This window comes from Vicia villosa, linkage group LG7 (genome assembly GCF_029867415.1).
Source record: "Vicia villosa cultivar HV-30 ecotype Madison, WI linkage group LG7, Vvil1.0, whole genome shotgun sequence".
NCBI lineage: Eukaryota > Viridiplantae > Streptophyta > Magnoliopsida > Fabales > Fabaceae > Vicia > Vicia villosa.
In genome coordinates this window covers 103,648,148-103,666,411 of record NC_081186.1, presented here as the reverse complement: position 1 = coordinate 103,666,411, position 18,264 = coordinate 103,648,148, and the positions used below count along the sequence as shown (strand labels likewise).

Sequence of the window (18,264 nt, the reverse complement as noted above, 5' to 3'; positions counted from 1 at the left end):
GGAAGCTTTTATGAAAATTTTCTTTGTAAATTTTTTTATACAAAATTATGTAACACTATAAAAATCAATTTAAAAATAAGCCAAAACAAACAGGCCCTTATTCTCAAACAACAACTTAAAGATTGAAACCAATGTTTTATAAAAACCAGATCGACCCGGTCGGTTCAACCGGTTGGACCGTGAACCGGAGATGAATCCGGTTGGGTCAACCTTTTAAAACCGTTAGTGAATCAAAATCGGAAAAACAATATTGAACCGTCAAAACCATTCGAATCATAAAACCGGAGCCGATTTGGTTAAACCGCCCAGTTCAAAAAAATGTATCCAATTGACCATTTTTTTAAAGTTTAATATGTAAATATAAAAACTTAACATACATTCCCCAGTCACAAAAAAGAATTCCATATTTTTATCACAAACATATAAATTTTTAAGTTTTTTCACTTCATTATAGTTTTTTTTTCAACCGCACTTCATCATATGTTTGTCGAAATTCAACTCGAATATATTTTTTGTTCTTTAATTAAGTGTATTGTATTGTTTATTTTTTGTATTATCTTTTAATTTTAGTATTCTTAATTATTTGAACTTTATTTTAATTATTGTGTTTTATTATTTTGAATTAGTTTAACTTATTTTATTATAATTCTTTAATTTTTTTAAATTATTCTTAAATGAAGGTTCAAATGAAGTGTATAATTATGTTGCTTTATTATATATACTATCGATATTGTTGTATTAAGTTTGTAATGGAATTTTGAAATACTTATTTTATTAAGGGTGTGTTTGTTTCGGTGCTAGAAAAAAATTCCTAGAAATCTGAGGTTGGAAAAAAATTCCGAAAGTTTCACCGATTCGATTTCTGGTCCGATTTTTAAAATATTGATTAGAATTTAAACATGTTCAAGTTTCTAAAATCTATATGTTTTTCATGTCAGTTACAAGAATTTCTAATAGATTAATTGGATGGGAAAAGAATTTCACTATATAAAATTATGAGTTTCTTTAAGATTAAATCCTCACAATCCACATAGAATCTTATAATAAGGATGAGTTATTCATAGGATCTTATACTCATATTTAGACAAGGATAAAAAATATCAATCATGATTTTTTTCATATACAATAGAATATTTGTTAAAAAATGTATAGTAACTATCAAGCATATATCATGAATACAATACATACACAAGTAGATGATATCCAACTCCTTTTTCTATTTAATAAGTTTTAAAATAAATTTATTATTTACATATCATATTATTTACATATCATACAAACGAGGATTATTATATTAGGAAATTTGGAGTGGATCATCATATAGTGGTTACCTAGCTGCAGGATAAGATTCTAACTCCATACATACAGAAGGCACTTCAACTATATCTCTTTCTCTTCCATGATTCCTCTGAACCATCTCCAAAGATAGACATTCATTTAGCCCTGCCAATATTTGACTTATGTCTGGCCTTTCTGCAGCAACTTGCAAAATGCATGACATTGCAATCTCTACAACTTTCCATGCTGAATTCATATTGAATTCACCCTTCAACCTTGGATCAATTACATTTTTAATATCTCCTCCTTCGATTATAGGACTAGCCCATTCGAGTATGTGAACGCTTTCTCCAGCTGCTCTTTCTATTGCTTGACGACCGGTGATCAACACAAATAGAATTATTCCAAAGCTATAGACATCATTTGTTTTGCTTATGTTGCCTGTTCTCTGACATCTATAAGAAAATCAATGAAATAAATTGCATGACTCATCCTTAAATTTATAATACTTTCATTCTTCTATCCTCCCTCTACAATAAATTATAAGCAAATTTTGATTTTTAGGTTCATTAAATAATTAATGTATCTGGTCTATAGATCAAATACATTAATTATTGAATGAACGGTTATAATTTGTTACAGAGGAGTATTTAGTTAACACTTACTCAGGATCAAGGTAGCCAAATGTACCAGCGGGACGTGTGGATATATGGGAATCAAGATCATTACCAAAAACTCTATTTAGACCAAAATCCGCAATCTTGGCATGCATTTTATCATCCAATAATATGTTGGAAGGCTTCAAATCTCTATGCACAATAGGGGGTTTAATTCCATTATGCATATAATCAATTCCTAAGAAACCATCACCAATTAATTACAGTTTAAAGGTTTATAATGCAAGAAAGATGTTGTCATAAATAATACGCTACCGTATGCCGCATCAACTGCAATGTTAATCCTGTCATTCCATTTTAAGATATTTGAATTTCCTCCTGAAAATTTAAGCAATCATTTAAAATGAAGGCATATAGAAAAAAATATTCTTCACCTATTCACCTTTAAAATGTAGGTAAATCGGATCGATTATGGATTATGATATTGCTGTTATAGTAAAAATTACCCAACAAGTGTTGTTGTAGATTTCCATTGGTCATGTACTCATAAATTAATGCTTTTACTTCACCATCATCACAATATCCAATGAGGGAGACCAAATTTTTATGATGAACAATTGTTAGAAGTTGTGCCTGATGAAAATACATGATTCTCCATTTAAATGTAACTTAAATAAAATAAAAATTAATTTTTTTAAAAAAAAGTTGAACATAATTTCTAACCTCTGATTGAAATTCCTTATAACCTTGCATTGATGATGGTGAAAGTCTCTTAACAGCGACTTGGGTTTGGTCTTGTAGAATGCCAATGTAAACTTTTCCAAATCCTCCTTCCCCAATTATAGTTTTGAAGTTTTCAGTAATATTTATAATTTCAGCAAGACTGAATATTTGATGTTTTGATTTCTTTGAACCTTCTTTCTTAGAATTTGAAGATGTAAGTACTGCGATGTTAAGAAAAATTTAATGAAAATATGAAAGGATCTGGAACAAAAATCAAGTACCATATCATTCATTGAATAAAAAATGTATTTAAGTACCTTTTCGCTTTTTGAATATCCAAAATCCAAATAAAAGTAAGAGGATTACAAGTAATGCAGACAATGATGCAATAAGCGCTACAAACGATTTCTTCTTTTTGCATGGTTCCTTCATACAAAGATTATGATTATCATCCACACTGAAAGAATTCAAATGTGTATAGATATTAGTTATCATATCATAGATATATAATACATTAGGTTCAAGCTCTTTTGATGAAAAAATTATGATTTAGAAAGTAGAAAACAAAGCACTTTATTGCAAATATAAGGTCAATTAATATATATATATATATATATATATATATATATATATATATATATATATATATATATATATATATATATATATATATATATATATTTGAGTATGAGGCACACCTCAATAATAATGAACCTCTTTCTGATCTCTCTAGTAGTCCACTTGGAACTAACCCTGAAAGATTGTTCTTTCCCACATTTCTGCAAACACATGACAAATTAATATGACACAATATTTTTATTTTATTAAAGAAATTGTATTTCATGGGACTTACAATACTTTTAGTGACCGCAGTTGTATCAGAAAATCTGGTAAAGGACCGTCTAAGCTATTGTTTGATAAATCCCTAAAAAAAGATAGAGTGTGAAATTAGCTGAGCTTTTATCTTAATTATTGTTTAGTTCGATTTTTTTAGCCTTTAGATATATTTTTTTATGTTAAATTAGTTTTGAGTAGTAAACACACACCTTAAGTTTGGAGAAGCGGGAAGTCACTGAGTTTGAACTCAGATCCTTACATATCAATATTCTCATAACTATCAATTGAGTGGTAATTACACAACATTTTTATATCTTTTATTTTATTACCTATATATATATATATATATATATATATATATATATATATATATATATATATATATATATATATATATATATATATATATATATATATATATATAGTATTATGATTCTGTTTAAATTTTTAGAATATAAAATTTCTGAATCCGTCCCTGTATTGAATATAAGTCAATTAAGAGATAATTATTATAATGTAGTAATTAATGAAAAGTGCTAAGAAGTTATAAGTAAAAGAGATGGCTAAATCCTCTTCAGTGAGTTGAGGAAAAGGTTATGAACTCACAAATATTGTAGCATAGAGAGCTTTGATATAGAAGATACTATCTGCCCTGTCAATCCACTTGAAGACAAATTCCTGATCATATTTCCAAATATATAATTTCAGAGGAAACTCAAAATTTTTCAATCTCTGCATATAGCTTATTTAAAGGATTGCAAACTCACAAAGTTGTGATTCTTGGAGGGTTATTGCTATCACCAATACTACAGTTTAGACCTTCCCACATATACTTCACAGGACCGCATGGATCTCCCTCCCAATTTCTAGCCACCCCATAAGCCTTCTTGATGCTTGTCATAGTATCAACTAGTATTCAACATTCAAAAAAATGTTCAATAGGATTTCAAACCAATTTACACATGTACAAAAAAAAAATGACACAAAATCGATGAAAATTTAAACGATTAACATACCGTCATCCTGGTTTGTTTCTGATTGTGAGAAGTCTAGTAGCTTATAAACCTCAAAGGCATTGATGATAGGTGGAAGAGTTGAATTCTCTGCCTTAATAAGGGAAAATATATACTTTCTGGCTCCTGTCAAAGTTACTGTGCTAAATATAGTATCTACTGATCTGTATGCAGGTATCTCAGGTCCATACATAAGTAATCCATTCACTGTGATATTGAATGCTCTAGTTTCATTTTCAGCCAGCTTCTCAACCTCATTGAAGTGCAAATATGAGTAATATTGATCATTTAGATTTCCTGAATCCCAATTAAATTGTATAGGAGCACTCTCATTTATTGGTGTAACAGCAGTGCTCATAACAATTCCTGGTGGCCTATAAATATTCTGAGTTAATATATCTTCATCGGTGCTTAGTTTTTTCATCAAATCCCAGTTAAAAGGAAACCACTGCCGGTCATAATCATCGTCTTTGTACCTATTGTACAAAAAATATTAGTTATTTATTTATACATGTGAATCACGTGTCTGGCACATGTATGACACATATCAGATGAGTTGTATAACTCTTACCTGTAATTCAAGTTCGTGATGGAACCTAAATCAAATCGAAAGAAATTCGATAACACTGAATTAGTAGAATATGTGACATAAGCTTGTTTGTTCAAAGTCCTCAATTCTATAACCGAAATGAAAGGAGTCCCTTTGCCAGTGTTAACAAGACATGGCTGTATGTAATCTAGCGACGGAGTGTAAATGATTTCACTGGTCTCGATGCGCGATAAGTTTGTGAACTTCACCGTATCCCACGCATTAGGTCCAAAATGAAGTTCAAATTGTGGTGGATCATTTAGATCATCATAGTTTCCGTAATAGAATGAAGCTCTGATTAAGTATTTGGTATCATTTGTTACATCTATTTTGTAACAGTTTCTTACTCCACTAGGAAAGCTTCTTACATGCTCTAGTTGCTGTAGGACAGTGTTGCCTATAGAGGGAATTCTGATAGATACACCTGTATCTATGAATTTTGCATCTGAAATGTAGTTTATGCCTGTGCTTGTTTCTGCATAGCCAGTGTTTTCAGGTAGACCACAATCTATGCTTATGAATCCTAGAAATATTTATACATGATCAAATTATAATTAAGATAACTTCACTATAATAATTACTAGTAGTAATAAATATGTGAGATAAAGTAGCTATATTAACCTGATTGATCTTGAGCTTGTATCAAAACAAAAATAGTAAGGACACATTGCAACACAGAGAGAAAATGTAGGGACATTCTTATCGTAGTTTGCTTCATTTGGAATACAATTATGAGTATAGCAGAAACTGATAAATATTACTAGCTAGAGTCGTATCTTGGTTGATTTACTTGGCAATATAGCTGACTTTTCAGGTGGTTTTACTTTTTCTTTTTTAATGTAAGTAATATTTTAACATACAAATTTAAGAAAAAAAGGACAATAATTTGCTATAAATTTACAAAAATTGAATGTTAGATTTATATAATATAAATTTTCTGTCTAACAGTTTATTTTATTGGGAAAGGCTAACTAGTGCCCTCAGGGCAATAGTTAAACATTCTAAAATAGTAAATTTATCTCGGTAATCTGCGTAATTAATGTCTTGAAAATTAAAATATTAAAGTTTTTATAAAATATTTTCTTTTTTTGGAATGCTTAACCATTGGTCTGAGGGCACTGGTAACAAGACCCTATTTTATTTAGTATATTAATTCGGTTAGTTTTAATATTTATGAATTAAAATAATTGAAAATAAAAAATAATAATATATAAAATTCAAAATAGTACTTTAAGAGTAAGATAGTGTACCGTCACTAAAACAATTTTACACATACATACGATCAAACTTTTACTTTTGCCATATAATTTCAGTATTTAAAAAGTATAAATATGATTTATTGTGATACATGTCTCTGATCATATGTAAAATTATTTTACGCTATTTGTGCATTTCGTTTTTTTTCCTCATAATTTAAAATAAAAAAAAATAATACTTAATACACATCAACATAACTGACATTAAGAGTATAATAAATAAAAAGAAATATCTAATAAACACCCTCCTAAATATTTTAGATTATTAAAATTTTTCAAAAATTTGAAATTATAAAATATTTATAGGGTTAATACCCCTTTTCACCCCTTTAATATATGCAAAATTCGCTTTACCCCTTGGTAATATATTTTTTTAGTTTTCCCTGTAATATTTTTTTGTTTGGATTACCCCCTAAACGTACAAATTTAACACTAAATCTGGGGGAATTAAACAAAAAAAATATTACATGGGGTAAACTTTACACTTAGGGGCAAAAGACATTGTATTTTTATATTTCAGGAGGTGTTTGAAAAAAAAATTTACAGGAGAAAAACGAATTTCGACTATATTACGTACATGGGGGGTTTTGTATATTTAACCTATGTTTATATTTTAAAATTGAAATATACATAATAAAATAGAAAAAAAAATATTTACGTTGTGAATCATATGATTAAGTTTGATTAAAATTTAAACTTAAATTCAAATCATCAGATTTGTATCTTCAAGTATTTATATGATCTCTAAGTAAGTAATTTTTAAGAAAAAGAAAAACTCAAAATCATTATTATTAGCCATGCCTTTGTGACAATTGTTAATATTCAATATGTAATAATTTAAATAACTTTATTAAAATTATAAGCCAAATGTAGTAATTTACTATTATTAACTATTAGATCGAGAGTAGATTTTAATATCATCTCAAACAACCAACAATTGGATGATAAAAATAATATAAGCAACTATCTTGTGACTTTCGCAATAATATATATCCAACGTAAACAATTCATGCATATTTTACTAATTCAATGGTGTAATTTCTAAGTCATGCTGAAATTCATACAAATTTTACTAATTCAATGGTGTAATTTCTTTTTATTTTCTTTCAGATGTAACTAATATATAAAAAAAGATGTTGCTTGATATTAAATAATCAACATGTCACATACTCACACGTAGATTGTCTCAAGTAGTAATAAAATTTTGGAATTTTATATATGATCATATCCATGCTTTTTCATATTTATTTCATTCGTACATTTCTAATTTGGAAAATGTACGTATAGTTGAAATAAAAAAGTGTTGACTTTGTCCCATCCTCTTTGCATATGTTTCATGCAATATACAATGTTATCATTTTTTTATAGAAGTTTTCAACCAAAAAAGAGAATAGTAATTATCAACTATTATAGGAGAAGCTGAATAATGTAGATTGCTGCGCAAGTGTAGAGGAATGAAGGGGTGAACCAAGTCAATTTACATAATCAATTAATTAAGCCAACATGATCACACAATATCAAGAATCTTTGTTTGTTTGATTTGAAAATGGGAAGATATAGTTCTTAGTAACTTAAGGCTTTGTTGGAGGTAATGTGAAAGAGAGGTTTGGAGGGAGAGATGTAGAGAAAAATCATATTTTAATTTTTGTGGAAAAAATGTTTTAAAATAATAAATAAATTTTTGTGATTAATAAATCAGATCCAACAATTCGTTCACCAGTAAACAAAATTTGTCTTTGCGTGGGATATTTTGGATGAAAGAATGAAGAGAATTTCTTCACCCACCTCCTAACCTTCTTGCTCACCCCTGGTGAATTTACAACACTACCCCTTGTTTCGGAAGTTCATTTCCGAAAAGGTACTTTTTTTTTAAAAAAAGGTGTTTTCGGAAATGAACTTCCGAAAACGTGTTTTTTTAATATAAAATATTGATTTCGGAGATGCATCTCCGAAATAAAGTTACATTTTCAAAAAATGTGGTGTTTCGGAAGTTCATCTCCGAACTCACCCCCCTTGGAGGAATTCGGAAATGCACTTCCGAAAAAAGGTCTGGACAGAAGAAAAATAACAAACAAGAACGATTCGCTTTATTTAATCGGATGAAGACGATGGAGGAGACGCTGCAACAGGTTAGAAAGTCCTGATCCTCTAGAAATCCATACCACATTGTAACTTACCAACATAATAAACAACAACAAAAAACTTATGAGCAAACTATACTTACATCATAGTGGTGTAGATCCTTATCAGCCACTCGCAACTGAGAATGATTAGCACGAACTTGAATTTTCCTTCCCAATTTTCCTTCCCAATTTTCCTTCTGAGACGACGGAGCCGACTCTAGAGTAGCCTTCTGTTTAACTTCGGCAGTCAGGCTCTCGATGGAGATCAGAGCCGAACTCAAGGAAGCAACCGGCGCTGCGACAGATGGAACAAACGGCGCTGAAACAGATGGACGAACAACCGGAGCTGCAACAACAGACGGAGGAGAGGTAACCGGGGCCGGAGCATATGACGGAGGAGGTGGATATCCGGAGGAAGAAGGATTGGAGGTACGTCCACCGCGAGAGCCACGGCCACCACCACCACGGCCTGATCCTGCAGCATTGATGGATGATTGTTGAGAATGTGCAGGAGATGGTTGACTCGGGCGATTTTCGGGATGATTTCCTCCACCGCGGCGAGACATTGTGATGAAAGCAGTAACAAGAGATAGAAAACGTTAAAGCAAAGAAGAAGACTTAGGATCGAAAATGATTTGGGATATTTTGAAAGAAAAATGGGTGAGAAGCTTTTAAATAGGAAAGTGTTTTAGAAGTTAACCGTCTGAGAGTGGTGGGGAGAAGGAAAAGGGAACTTCGAAATTCAAAAGGTTTTTTATTCTTTTAAATAGGGCGTGGCTGTGGAGCTTCCCAATTTTTGTTACGTAGGCTTTTAAGTAGGAAAGTGTTACCACATTTCTTAGAAGGTAACCGTCTTAGAAGGCTTACGTAGGCACATGTGTCCACATTTCTTACCTGATCAGGGGACGTCATTACAAAAAAATCAAACAAAGGGGTGCGCTGGGAAAGTCAAAGTTCTATGTTTATAATCCAGAAGATGGATAGTGTTCGCGGCGATGAAATCCAAGAATCTACATATTGAAATCAGAACAATCCAAAAACTAAGATGATAAATCCAATACAAAAACACTGTGCGATACAATCCGAAATCAGAACAAAACAAAACAAAACACGTCAAACAAAACAAAAACACGTTATTCTGCCCGACGAGCGTTACAAAATACACATCAAACAAAATAAAAACACGTTATTCTTCCCGACGAGCGAACTCCTCCGAATGAAGATAATTATACCAATCCTCATCCCACTCAGTATCAGAACCATCAGCGTTGATCACGCCTGAAGACTGAGTCTGCACGTCCGAGCCATGGACCCCCAGGGGACGAGAAGCAGAACCAGTCAAAACCTTCTTCTTCTCCTTCACCTCCTTCACCTCCTTCTTTGAAGAACCCTTTCTTCCCTTAACGCCACCCATTCCTGCGTAAAAATGAAGAAAGAAAGGTCCATGAGACCTCCTTTTATAAAAGAAGAAAGGGACACAAACTTCAAAGAAACAGGCACAATAAACAAAGGCGTTAAAAATAAAGTACTTGCAAATTAAAACGGACACTCCCTACCCTCTCTAGAAGACGCAGTCCTGCATGCTGGTTGATTGTCTGACATGTTCCTGTAAACAATTGAAATCGATTAATATGCGAGACAAAATAAAAAACAAAAAAATTTGAACTTCTGATACATTTCGGAAGTTCATTTCCGAAAACTGGGATGGAGGTGTTTTCGGAAATGAACTTCCGAAACACCCCTGCGATGGAGTTTTCTGCAACTTCCATGGCAGACCCCTAAACCAAACTTCAAACCAAATCAAAATGCTTCTAAACAACCTAAATACTACTAACAACCTAACCATATATCATTTATGCAATTAAAACCCTAAATAACATGCATTTGAATAATAGATCTAAAAATTTCAAAACTTACAAAGTGTTAGGATTGAGGGCTTTTGAATGTTGTTTAGCAGTGTGATTGGAGCCTTGATGCAGCTTTGGAATTCTGTTTGCACAAATTTTCGCCTTTGCCACTTTTTGTTTTGATTTAGGGTAAATGATTGGGGGAGGGGAGTGTTTTGATAAATCTGCAGAAATCGCAGTATTTCGGAAGTGAACTTCCGAAATAATGTTTTCGGAAATGAACTTCTGAAATAAGTCAATTTTTTCAAAAAAAGACGCTTTCGGAAATGAACTTCCGAAGCAGGGGTATTTTGGAATTTTCGCTGGGGGTGACCCCCCATAGGGAGGTGGCTAAAGAAATTTTCAAGAATGAATGAGAGAGAAGTAGAGAAAATTAGGGTTTATTATTGAATGTATATTTAAAATTGAATTATATATATATATATATATATATATATATATATATATATATATATATATATATATATATATATATATATATATATATATATGCATTTGGGCTTGGGCTTGGATTATACACTCAACACACCCGCTTATAATATCCAAGTTACTAAGCACTAGCTAATCAGTCTGAACTATTTCTAATTTCTTCCTCAAAGTTAGGAATCGTTGATCTTTAATCTTTTGGTAAAAATGGGCCAACTGTATTTCATGACTTCAAAACATGCTTACGCTTCTGAGTTCTTCATTTCTTCCCAAAGGTTCTCTGCCTAAGACTTGGCTCAAAATAGTATAGAACAATACTATGGTGAACAATTAATGAATAAATAGAAAATAACTAAGCCCGTTGAATTTATTTTTTCCAGTTAGTCCTAAGATAAAACAGAGCCAAACATTTTACTAAACTTTCTTAATTTCTTGATAGGTATGTCATTGTTACAGAGATAGAGAAACAAATAAGAAAACTTCAGATTAGCACTCCCATTATTGACCCAACAAAGGTATGTCATTGTTACTGAGATAGAGAAACAAATAAGAAAACTTCAGGAATTATATTTGTATGCATATTTGGAGACTATGCAGGTAAGCGGGGCAAACTTCAAAACTTCAAAACCTTTTAATAAACTTTTTCTCAACTTCAATATAACCAAACTTCAAAAATATTTACTAAACTTTTTAAAAAAGTCTATTAATTTATTAAAAAATAAATAAAAAATAGGCAGGCAAACTTGCCGCCCGTCAACTCGTCTCTTTAGCGGGATGGTTAAATTTTATAATCAAACGAAGATTACATGGGAACACACTAGTATAATATCATACAAACCAAGATTAAGTATTGTATTACAAATGGTGTAACGGTAAATTGGAGGAACACGCCATCTCATAGTATTTAGTATTTATCTAGCAAATGGAGCGGTTACTGATTGAAATGATGAAGTAGTCAATTCAATCAAATCGTTTTCTGTTTCTGTATGTCTGTGAACCATCTCTAAAGATAAACACTCTTTCAGTTCTATCAATATTTGGCTTATGTCTGGTCTTTCAGTTGTAATTTGAGAAATGCAAGACTTGGCAATCTTTACAACTTTCCATATTGAATCGATGCTAAATTCACCCTCTAACCTTGAATCAACAACATTTTGAATATTTCCTTCTTCAATTATAGGAATAACCCATTCAAGTATGTGAATATTTTTTCCAGCTGCTCTTACTATAGCCTGACGACCCGTTATCAACACAAATAGAATTATTCCAAAACTATAGATATCATTTTTTTTATTTATGTTTCCCGTTCTTTGAAATCTGTTAACAAAACAAATAATTGTTATGCATAGTTTATTTCGAAGTAAATGATATACAAATTTAAAATTTGGTTAATTTAATTTTTCACATCAACACTTACTCAGGATCAGCATAACCAAGTGTACCAGCAGGGCGCGTTGATATATGAGAATCAACATCGTTATCGAAAACCCTACTTAGACCAAAATCTGCTATCTTGGCATGCATGTTTTCATCTAGTAATATATTGGAAGGTTTCAAATCTCTATGCATGATTGGTGGTTGACATCCATTATGCAGATAATCCAATCCTGAAAAATTAAAACACTAAGTTCAATGTAAAGATGCACAATGCAAGAAGAATGTTACCATAAACAATACATTACCGCGTGCTGCATCGACTACAATGTTAAGTCTCTCATTCCACTTTAAGATTTTTGAATTTTCAACTGCATACAAATTATAGACATCAATTAGTCTATAAACTATTGCATATTATAAAAATTTTCTAAGTTAGGTTTATATTCTACCTCTTGGATCAAATCTATTGAAGAGGATGAAAAAAATACTTAAGGAAACAATATAAATTACCTAGTAATTGTTGTTGGAGATTTCCATTGGCCATGTATTCATAGATCAATGCTTTGATTTCATCTTCATCGCAATACCCAACGAGAGAGACTAAATTTCTATGATGAACAATCATCAGATGTTGTGCCTACATTTTAAATTTAAATTTTGGTATAAAAGCCAATCAAAACCATCCTCAAGAATTATATATGAACCAAAACTCGAAAAACACAATGTTGTTTCTTTAACAATATCTAACCTCTGATTGAAATTCCTTATAGCCTTGCATGGAGGATGGTGAAAGTATCTTAACAGCAACTTGAGTTTGATTTTGTAGAACACCAACATAAACTTTTCCAAATCCACCTTCTCCAATAATAGTTTTGAAGTTATCAGTTATATCGATAATTTCAGTGGAACTGAACACTTGATGTTTTGACTTCATTAAACCCCTTTTCTTAGAATTTGAAGATGTAACTATAACAATGATAAAGAAACTAAATGAAAATATGCAAAGTATAAATGAGAAAGTTCAAATAAGAATGAGAAAGGAAAGTAGTAAAAATTGGTGTCATAATTATTGCACCTTTTAGTCTTCTAAAAGCCCAAAATCCAAGAGAAATCAAGAGGATTGCAATTAATACTGAAAACAATGCAGTTAGTGGTACAACTAAATTCTTCTTTTTGCAAGATTCCCTCATACAAAGATTGGGATTATCATTCAAACTGAAAAAGAAAACAATAGATAAAGGTGCTTAGATATCATATTCATTCCGCTCCATTTATTTTATGATATTCTAACATTAGTACGAAGCATACCTCAGCGATAAAGAACCTGTTTTAGATCTCTCAAGAAGTTCGCTTGGAACAGATCCTGTAAATCTGTTCTTCCCCAAGTTTCTGTTAACACAACAAAAATGTATAACAATTTTTTTTCAATATTTTATATTAATAATCAATGGAATTATATTTGATATGCATCAACATGAAACTTACAAAACTTTTAGAGACGAGAGTTGCATCAGAAAATCGGGTATGGGGCCGCTTAAGATATTGTTTGATAAATCCCTAAAAGAAAACAATTTAAATATATAGTTACATTTTTTAGTCTCATATATTAACCAAATGAAATTTAAATTAACTCTTTGCTTGCAAGCATAATGCCTATTTTATCTTTTATACTAATAATCAACGAAGTAAATTTGATGCATCAACAAGATACTTACAAAACTTGTAGTGACTGGAGTTGTATCAGATTTTCAGGCAAAGATCCGGTTAAGCTATTGTTTGAAAAATTCCTGAAATGAACAATTTATACGCAGAGTTACAATTTTGAATATTCAATGAATATAGAGAAAAAAGATACTCACAAATGCTGCAGCATAGTCAGCTTCGATATGGAATATACTAACTCTCCTGTGAGTCCACTTGAAGACAAATTTCTGATCCATTTCCAAATATAATTTCAGCGGATAATACAATTTATGCATATGGTTTTTATTAAGGGATTGTAATTGTAAACTTACAAAGATGTGATTCTTGGAATGCCAAAGACATCATCAGAAATACAGTTTAGGCCTTCCCACATATACTTCACAGGACCACATGGATCTCCTTCCCAATTTCTAGCCACAGCATAAGCCTTCTTGATGATTGTGATAGTATCAACTAGTATTTGATATTCAAAAATACAGTTGAAAAGGATTTCAAGTCAATTTGCGTAAAGTCAATATACACTTCATTTAGGGAGGAGAATTATATCCATATCCATACACCCCTAAAAAATACCCACAACAATAAAAAAAGAAGATAAAAACTAGCAAAATAGGTACGGGCACCAGCACAAATAAATATTCATTAAAATAAACGAATATTAGTGCGGATACAGATATCTTAGTATCCACTCGTGCTATACCCGCACAATATATTTTTATATATTTTAATTTATTTCATCATATAAAAATTATATGCCTATTTTTAGAAAGAAATGCATCACAACTAAACTATTACACATATTAATATAAGCGTCTGTTTATTTCATAATTCAACGGTAATGTTTTTAAATGTTTTTGTTAATTTTGTTAAAAATTTAAAATGATACGATAATTTTCAATTGATTAATTTATTTTTTACTAAAATTACGAGTAACGAGTACGGGTACGGGTATTTAGGTATCAATAGGATACGAGTATCCGAGTATAAAGGTTGATGTCTACGCAGATATAAGCTCAGGTACGAGGATTTTTCAAACGGTGGATATAATGACAAATACTTTAGTCTCCTATTCAAATCCTACCCGCTGTTATCCCTAGTCAAGATTACGAATTAAGCAAGTTAATAGTAGTATTAATTTTTTTATTAATAGTATTGTTTAATAAATTTACACTTTGAAATAGTATATGTTTTTATCATAGTTCCTATTAAAATTGATGTATATTTCTAGAATATTCTAGTAAAAATAAATAATAATGTTTAGAGAAAACTAGAATATTCTAAAGTTCATACATGTTTCTAGATTGTTCCAATAAATTTAGATTAACTTATAACAAAGTTTAAAGTCAATGTAATGTAGAAAAGACAAACAAAAGTCTAGATAATTCTATTCTAGAAACATCCTCAAGCACCTACAATAAGTTGATTATTTATATGTTGCCTCTTATTTCGTGTTACTAAATGTTTCAATACTACACTACTTGCTATTTCACTACTAGCTCTCACACTACTTGCTACTATCTTTCAACTATTTGCTAGAGATTTTTACACTATCCAACTACATTCTAAACTATTACTTCTACCTCAAATACCAACGGTTACATATTGCAGAAAAAAATGTAAAATGATTAGAGCTATATGTTATTAAATAAATAATTAATATAGATGAAAGTATACCAAGAGAGTTTTATATTTATTGATAGGGAGAGGTAGTATCCTGATCATATAAACTAATTGGGCTAACTTACCATCATCCTGTTGAGTTTGTGACTGTGAGAAGTCTTTTACTTTATAAACCTCAATGGCATTGAGGGTGGGTGGAAGGGTTGAATTCTTTGTCTTATCAAGGGTAATTGTATACCTTTTGGCTCCAGTGAAAGCTGATCTGCTAAATATGGTATTTACTAATCGGTATCCAGGTATCTCATGTCCATAAAAAAGTTTTCCATTCCGTGTGATATTGAATGCTCTTGTTTCATTTTCAGCCAGATCCACGACCTCAGTAAAGTGGAAATACTGGTAGTATTGGTCATCGACATTATCAGCATCCCATTCAAATTGTATAGGGGCACTGGAATTTACAGGTGTAACAGCAGTGCTCATCACAATTCCAGGTGGTCTATAAACATTCTGATATAGATCATCATTGTTAAGTGAGGTGCTTAATCGTCTCCAATCATCACTGGATTCATAAGGCAACCAGATGCGGTCATAAACATCATCTTTGTACCTGTTGTGTACATGACAAATCTTCTTTTTATCACTAATTGAGTCTGTTGTATAAAATTGTATAAATAAATATTAAAGTTGGCTAAATTTTTTTAAAAGTTTATCTAAAATAAATGATTAAATTTTTTAATCTCGGATTAATTATTTTAATAATGTCATTTATGAAATCAATAGACTAATAATAAATGTTTATATCGCAGCTATGGGAGGTTGGAGAGATGGCCGGTAGACTTGGAACTGCTTTGGTATTCCTTCTGCGAATTTTCCAGCCGCTGCTGGTGCAAAATTTGAGCGGTTGGTGATCAGAGCTGGCCCGGTTGTAGCAGGAGTGAAGAGTCCGGTTTGGTCGTTGTCTGGAGATGGTATTTTTTCCGTATCATCCTGTTACGGGGTATTGTGCAGCAGATATTCTCCTTATGATCCGGCTAATCGGTATGACCTTGCTTTTTCTTTTATTTGGAATGTTGATGTGCCTTTAAAAGTTAGAGCTTTTGATTGGAGATGCCTCATTAATAGGATTCCTTCAAAAGACTTGTTAGCTTGTAGAGGTATTTTACCCTCTTCTTCCAATCTCGTTTGGGTGTTTTGCGATGAATTTGTTGAATCTTCATGCCATCCGCTTTTGTTATGTCGTTTTGTGGAGCTGGTTTGGAAGGATATAGCCGATTGGTTAGGATTGGATTATCATTTTGTGAATGATTTTAGAGAGAGCTTTTTGTTGTGGAGCTTTTTTGCATTCAAAAGAACATCAAAAGAAGTAGGTGGAGAGTGTATGGTTAGCTATTATTTGGAGTTTGTGGCTCCGTAGGAACGGTATCATTTTCATGTTGTTTGGGGTTGCAAAGATTTGGTTTGGAGATGCTCGTCCTCGTTCATAGGGAAAATTACTCAATTCAACTGTAACTTCTAAGAGTTTAGCAAAAACTCATTGCTATACTTATATTTGGTTGTGTAATTTTCTTTTTGGCTTGGTTCAACTTTTTTGTATCTGTTTTAGAGCTTTAGCTCTTTGTTAATGCATCTTGCTTTCAAAAAAATAAAATTAGGCCTAATAAGTATCAATATTCAATAGATTCTATGCAATGTATTTTTACCTGTATTCTGAGTTTGTGGTTGAACCTAAATCATATCTGAGGAAGAATGATAAGACTGATTTAGCTGAGTCTGTGACATAAGTGTCATTCTTCAAAGTCCTCAATTCTATTGCTGAAATGAATGGAGTTCCATTGCCTGTGTTAACAAGACATGGTTGTATATAATCTTGTGATGCGGTGTAAATGATCTCCCTGAACGTAAAGAGTGATGATGCATTGGGAAGCTTCACTGTATCCCATACATCAGTTCCAAGAAGAATATCAAACTGTGGTGGCTTATTTAAATTATCATAGTTTCCATAATAGAAACTGGCTCTAATCAAATATTTATTACCGCTTGTTACAGTTATTCTGTAACAGTTTCGGACCCCATTAGGAAAGCTCCTTACAAAATGTAATTGCTGTTGTTGATGACTAATCTTTTCTGCAGCTGATATACTCATACTCACACCACTATCTATGAATTTCGCATCTGATATGTAATATATGCCTGTCGTCTTCTCTGTATAGTTCGAACCTTCAGGTAGCCCACAATCTATGCTAATGAAACCTGGGAAGAATAAATATATTTTGTTGTTTAATACATATATAACGAAATCACTTAATCTCAAAACAAAAAATTCATAAATAAACCTGATTGGTCTTGAGCTTGTATCAAAACCAAAATAGTAAAGATACCAAGCAATGCTGAAAGAAAATGTAGGGACATTCTCATCACTGTTTGCTTCATAAGGGATACAATGAAATGATGAGTGATATTCTATACAAGGATTTATTTATACTGCTAGAGAGCCGTGTTCCGCGGTCAGTTTTATTGGTGTCGTTTTGCAATATTGTTTATTTAATTATTTTTTATTTTGCAATATTATTTAATTAATTATTTTTTATTTTGCAATATTATTTAATTAATTATTTTTTAAAGAAAAATACAAAATACAAAACTTTATAAATAATAACCAAGAGTCCACTAAAACAAAAAAAAAAAAGACAAAATTAGAAGAAATCTAGATTGAGAAAACAAACAAAACTGAAGGGAGAAAGATCTTAACACCTACGAAAACAAAAGGAAGCCAGTTGGACACCCAATTTCACAC

The 18,264-nt window shown here is 31.3% G+C and overlaps 2 protein-coding genes across 2 annotated transcripts; both read right to left on the bottom strand.

Moving 5' to 3' along the window:
* Positions 1-1,215: 1,215 nt before the first annotated feature.
* On the bottom strand, positions 1,216-5,775 carry LOC131618114 (probable LRR receptor-like serine/threonine-protein kinase At1g05700). Its single transcript, XM_058889376.1, has 13 exons — positions 5,679-5,775; positions 5,040-5,580; positions 4,472-4,944; positions 4,223-4,364; positions 4,062-4,133; positions 3,472-3,543; positions 3,317-3,397; positions 2,936-3,075; positions 2,619-2,839; positions 2,402-2,528; positions 2,211-2,273; positions 1,944-2,133; positions 1,216-1,733 (listed from the first exon to the last, which is right to left on the bottom strand). Exons 1-13 carry the CDS (start codon positions 5,773-5,775, stop codon positions 1,328-1,330), a joined length of 2,625 nt encoding a protein of 874 aa, XP_058745359.1. The 3' UTR covers positions 1,216-1,327.
* A 5,652-nt stretch (positions 5,776-11,427) lies between these two features.
* On the bottom strand, positions 11,428-17,915 carry LOC131616315 (probable LRR receptor-like serine/threonine-protein kinase At1g05700). The gene is made up of 14 exons (XM_058887615.1): positions 17,804-17,915; positions 17,171-17,720; positions 15,596-16,077; positions 14,162-14,303; positions 14,006-14,077; positions 13,862-13,933; positions 13,632-13,703; positions 13,455-13,535; positions 13,222-13,361; positions 12,895-13,112; positions 12,657-12,783; positions 12,452-12,514; positions 12,187-12,376; positions 11,428-12,086 (listed from the first exon to the last, which is right to left on the bottom strand). Exons 1-14 carry the CDS (start codon positions 17,898-17,900, stop codon positions 11,681-11,683), a joined length of 2,712 nt encoding a protein of 903 aa, XP_058743598.1. The 5' UTR covers positions 17,901-17,915; the 3' UTR covers positions 11,428-11,680.
* Between the last annotated feature and the right edge of the window lie 349 nt (positions 17,916-18,264).

What these genes read in the sequence shown, in the direction of transcription:
- LOC131618114 (XM_058889376.1), bottom strand. Translation starts at nt 5,775, where the DNA reads ATGAAGCAAACTACGATAAGAATGTCCCTACATTTTCTCTCTGTGTTG. An exon ending in ATCACGAACTTGAATTACAG is followed by an intron (nt 4,945 to 5,039) that starts GTAAGAGTTATA and finishes TTTGTACAATAG; the next exon opens with GTACAAAGACGATGATTATG. An exon ending in TGCAGTTGATGCGGCATACG is followed by an intron (nt 2,134 to 2,210) that starts GTAGCGTATTAT and finishes ATGGTTTCTTAG; the next exon opens with GAATTGATTATATGCATAAT.
- LOC131616315 (XM_058887615.1), bottom strand. Translation starts at nt 17,900, where the DNA reads ATGAAGCAAACAGTGATGAGAATGTCCCTACATTTTCTTTCAGCATTG. An exon ending in ACCACAAACTCAGAATACAG is followed by an intron (nt 16,078 to 17,170) that starts GTAAAAATACAT and finishes TGTACACAACAG; the next exon opens with GTACAAAGATGATGTTTATG. An exon ending in ATTCCAAGAATCACATCTTT is followed by an intron (nt 14,078 to 14,161) that starts GTAAGTTTACAA and finishes GAAATGGATCAG; the next exon opens with AAATTTGTCTTCAAGTGGAC.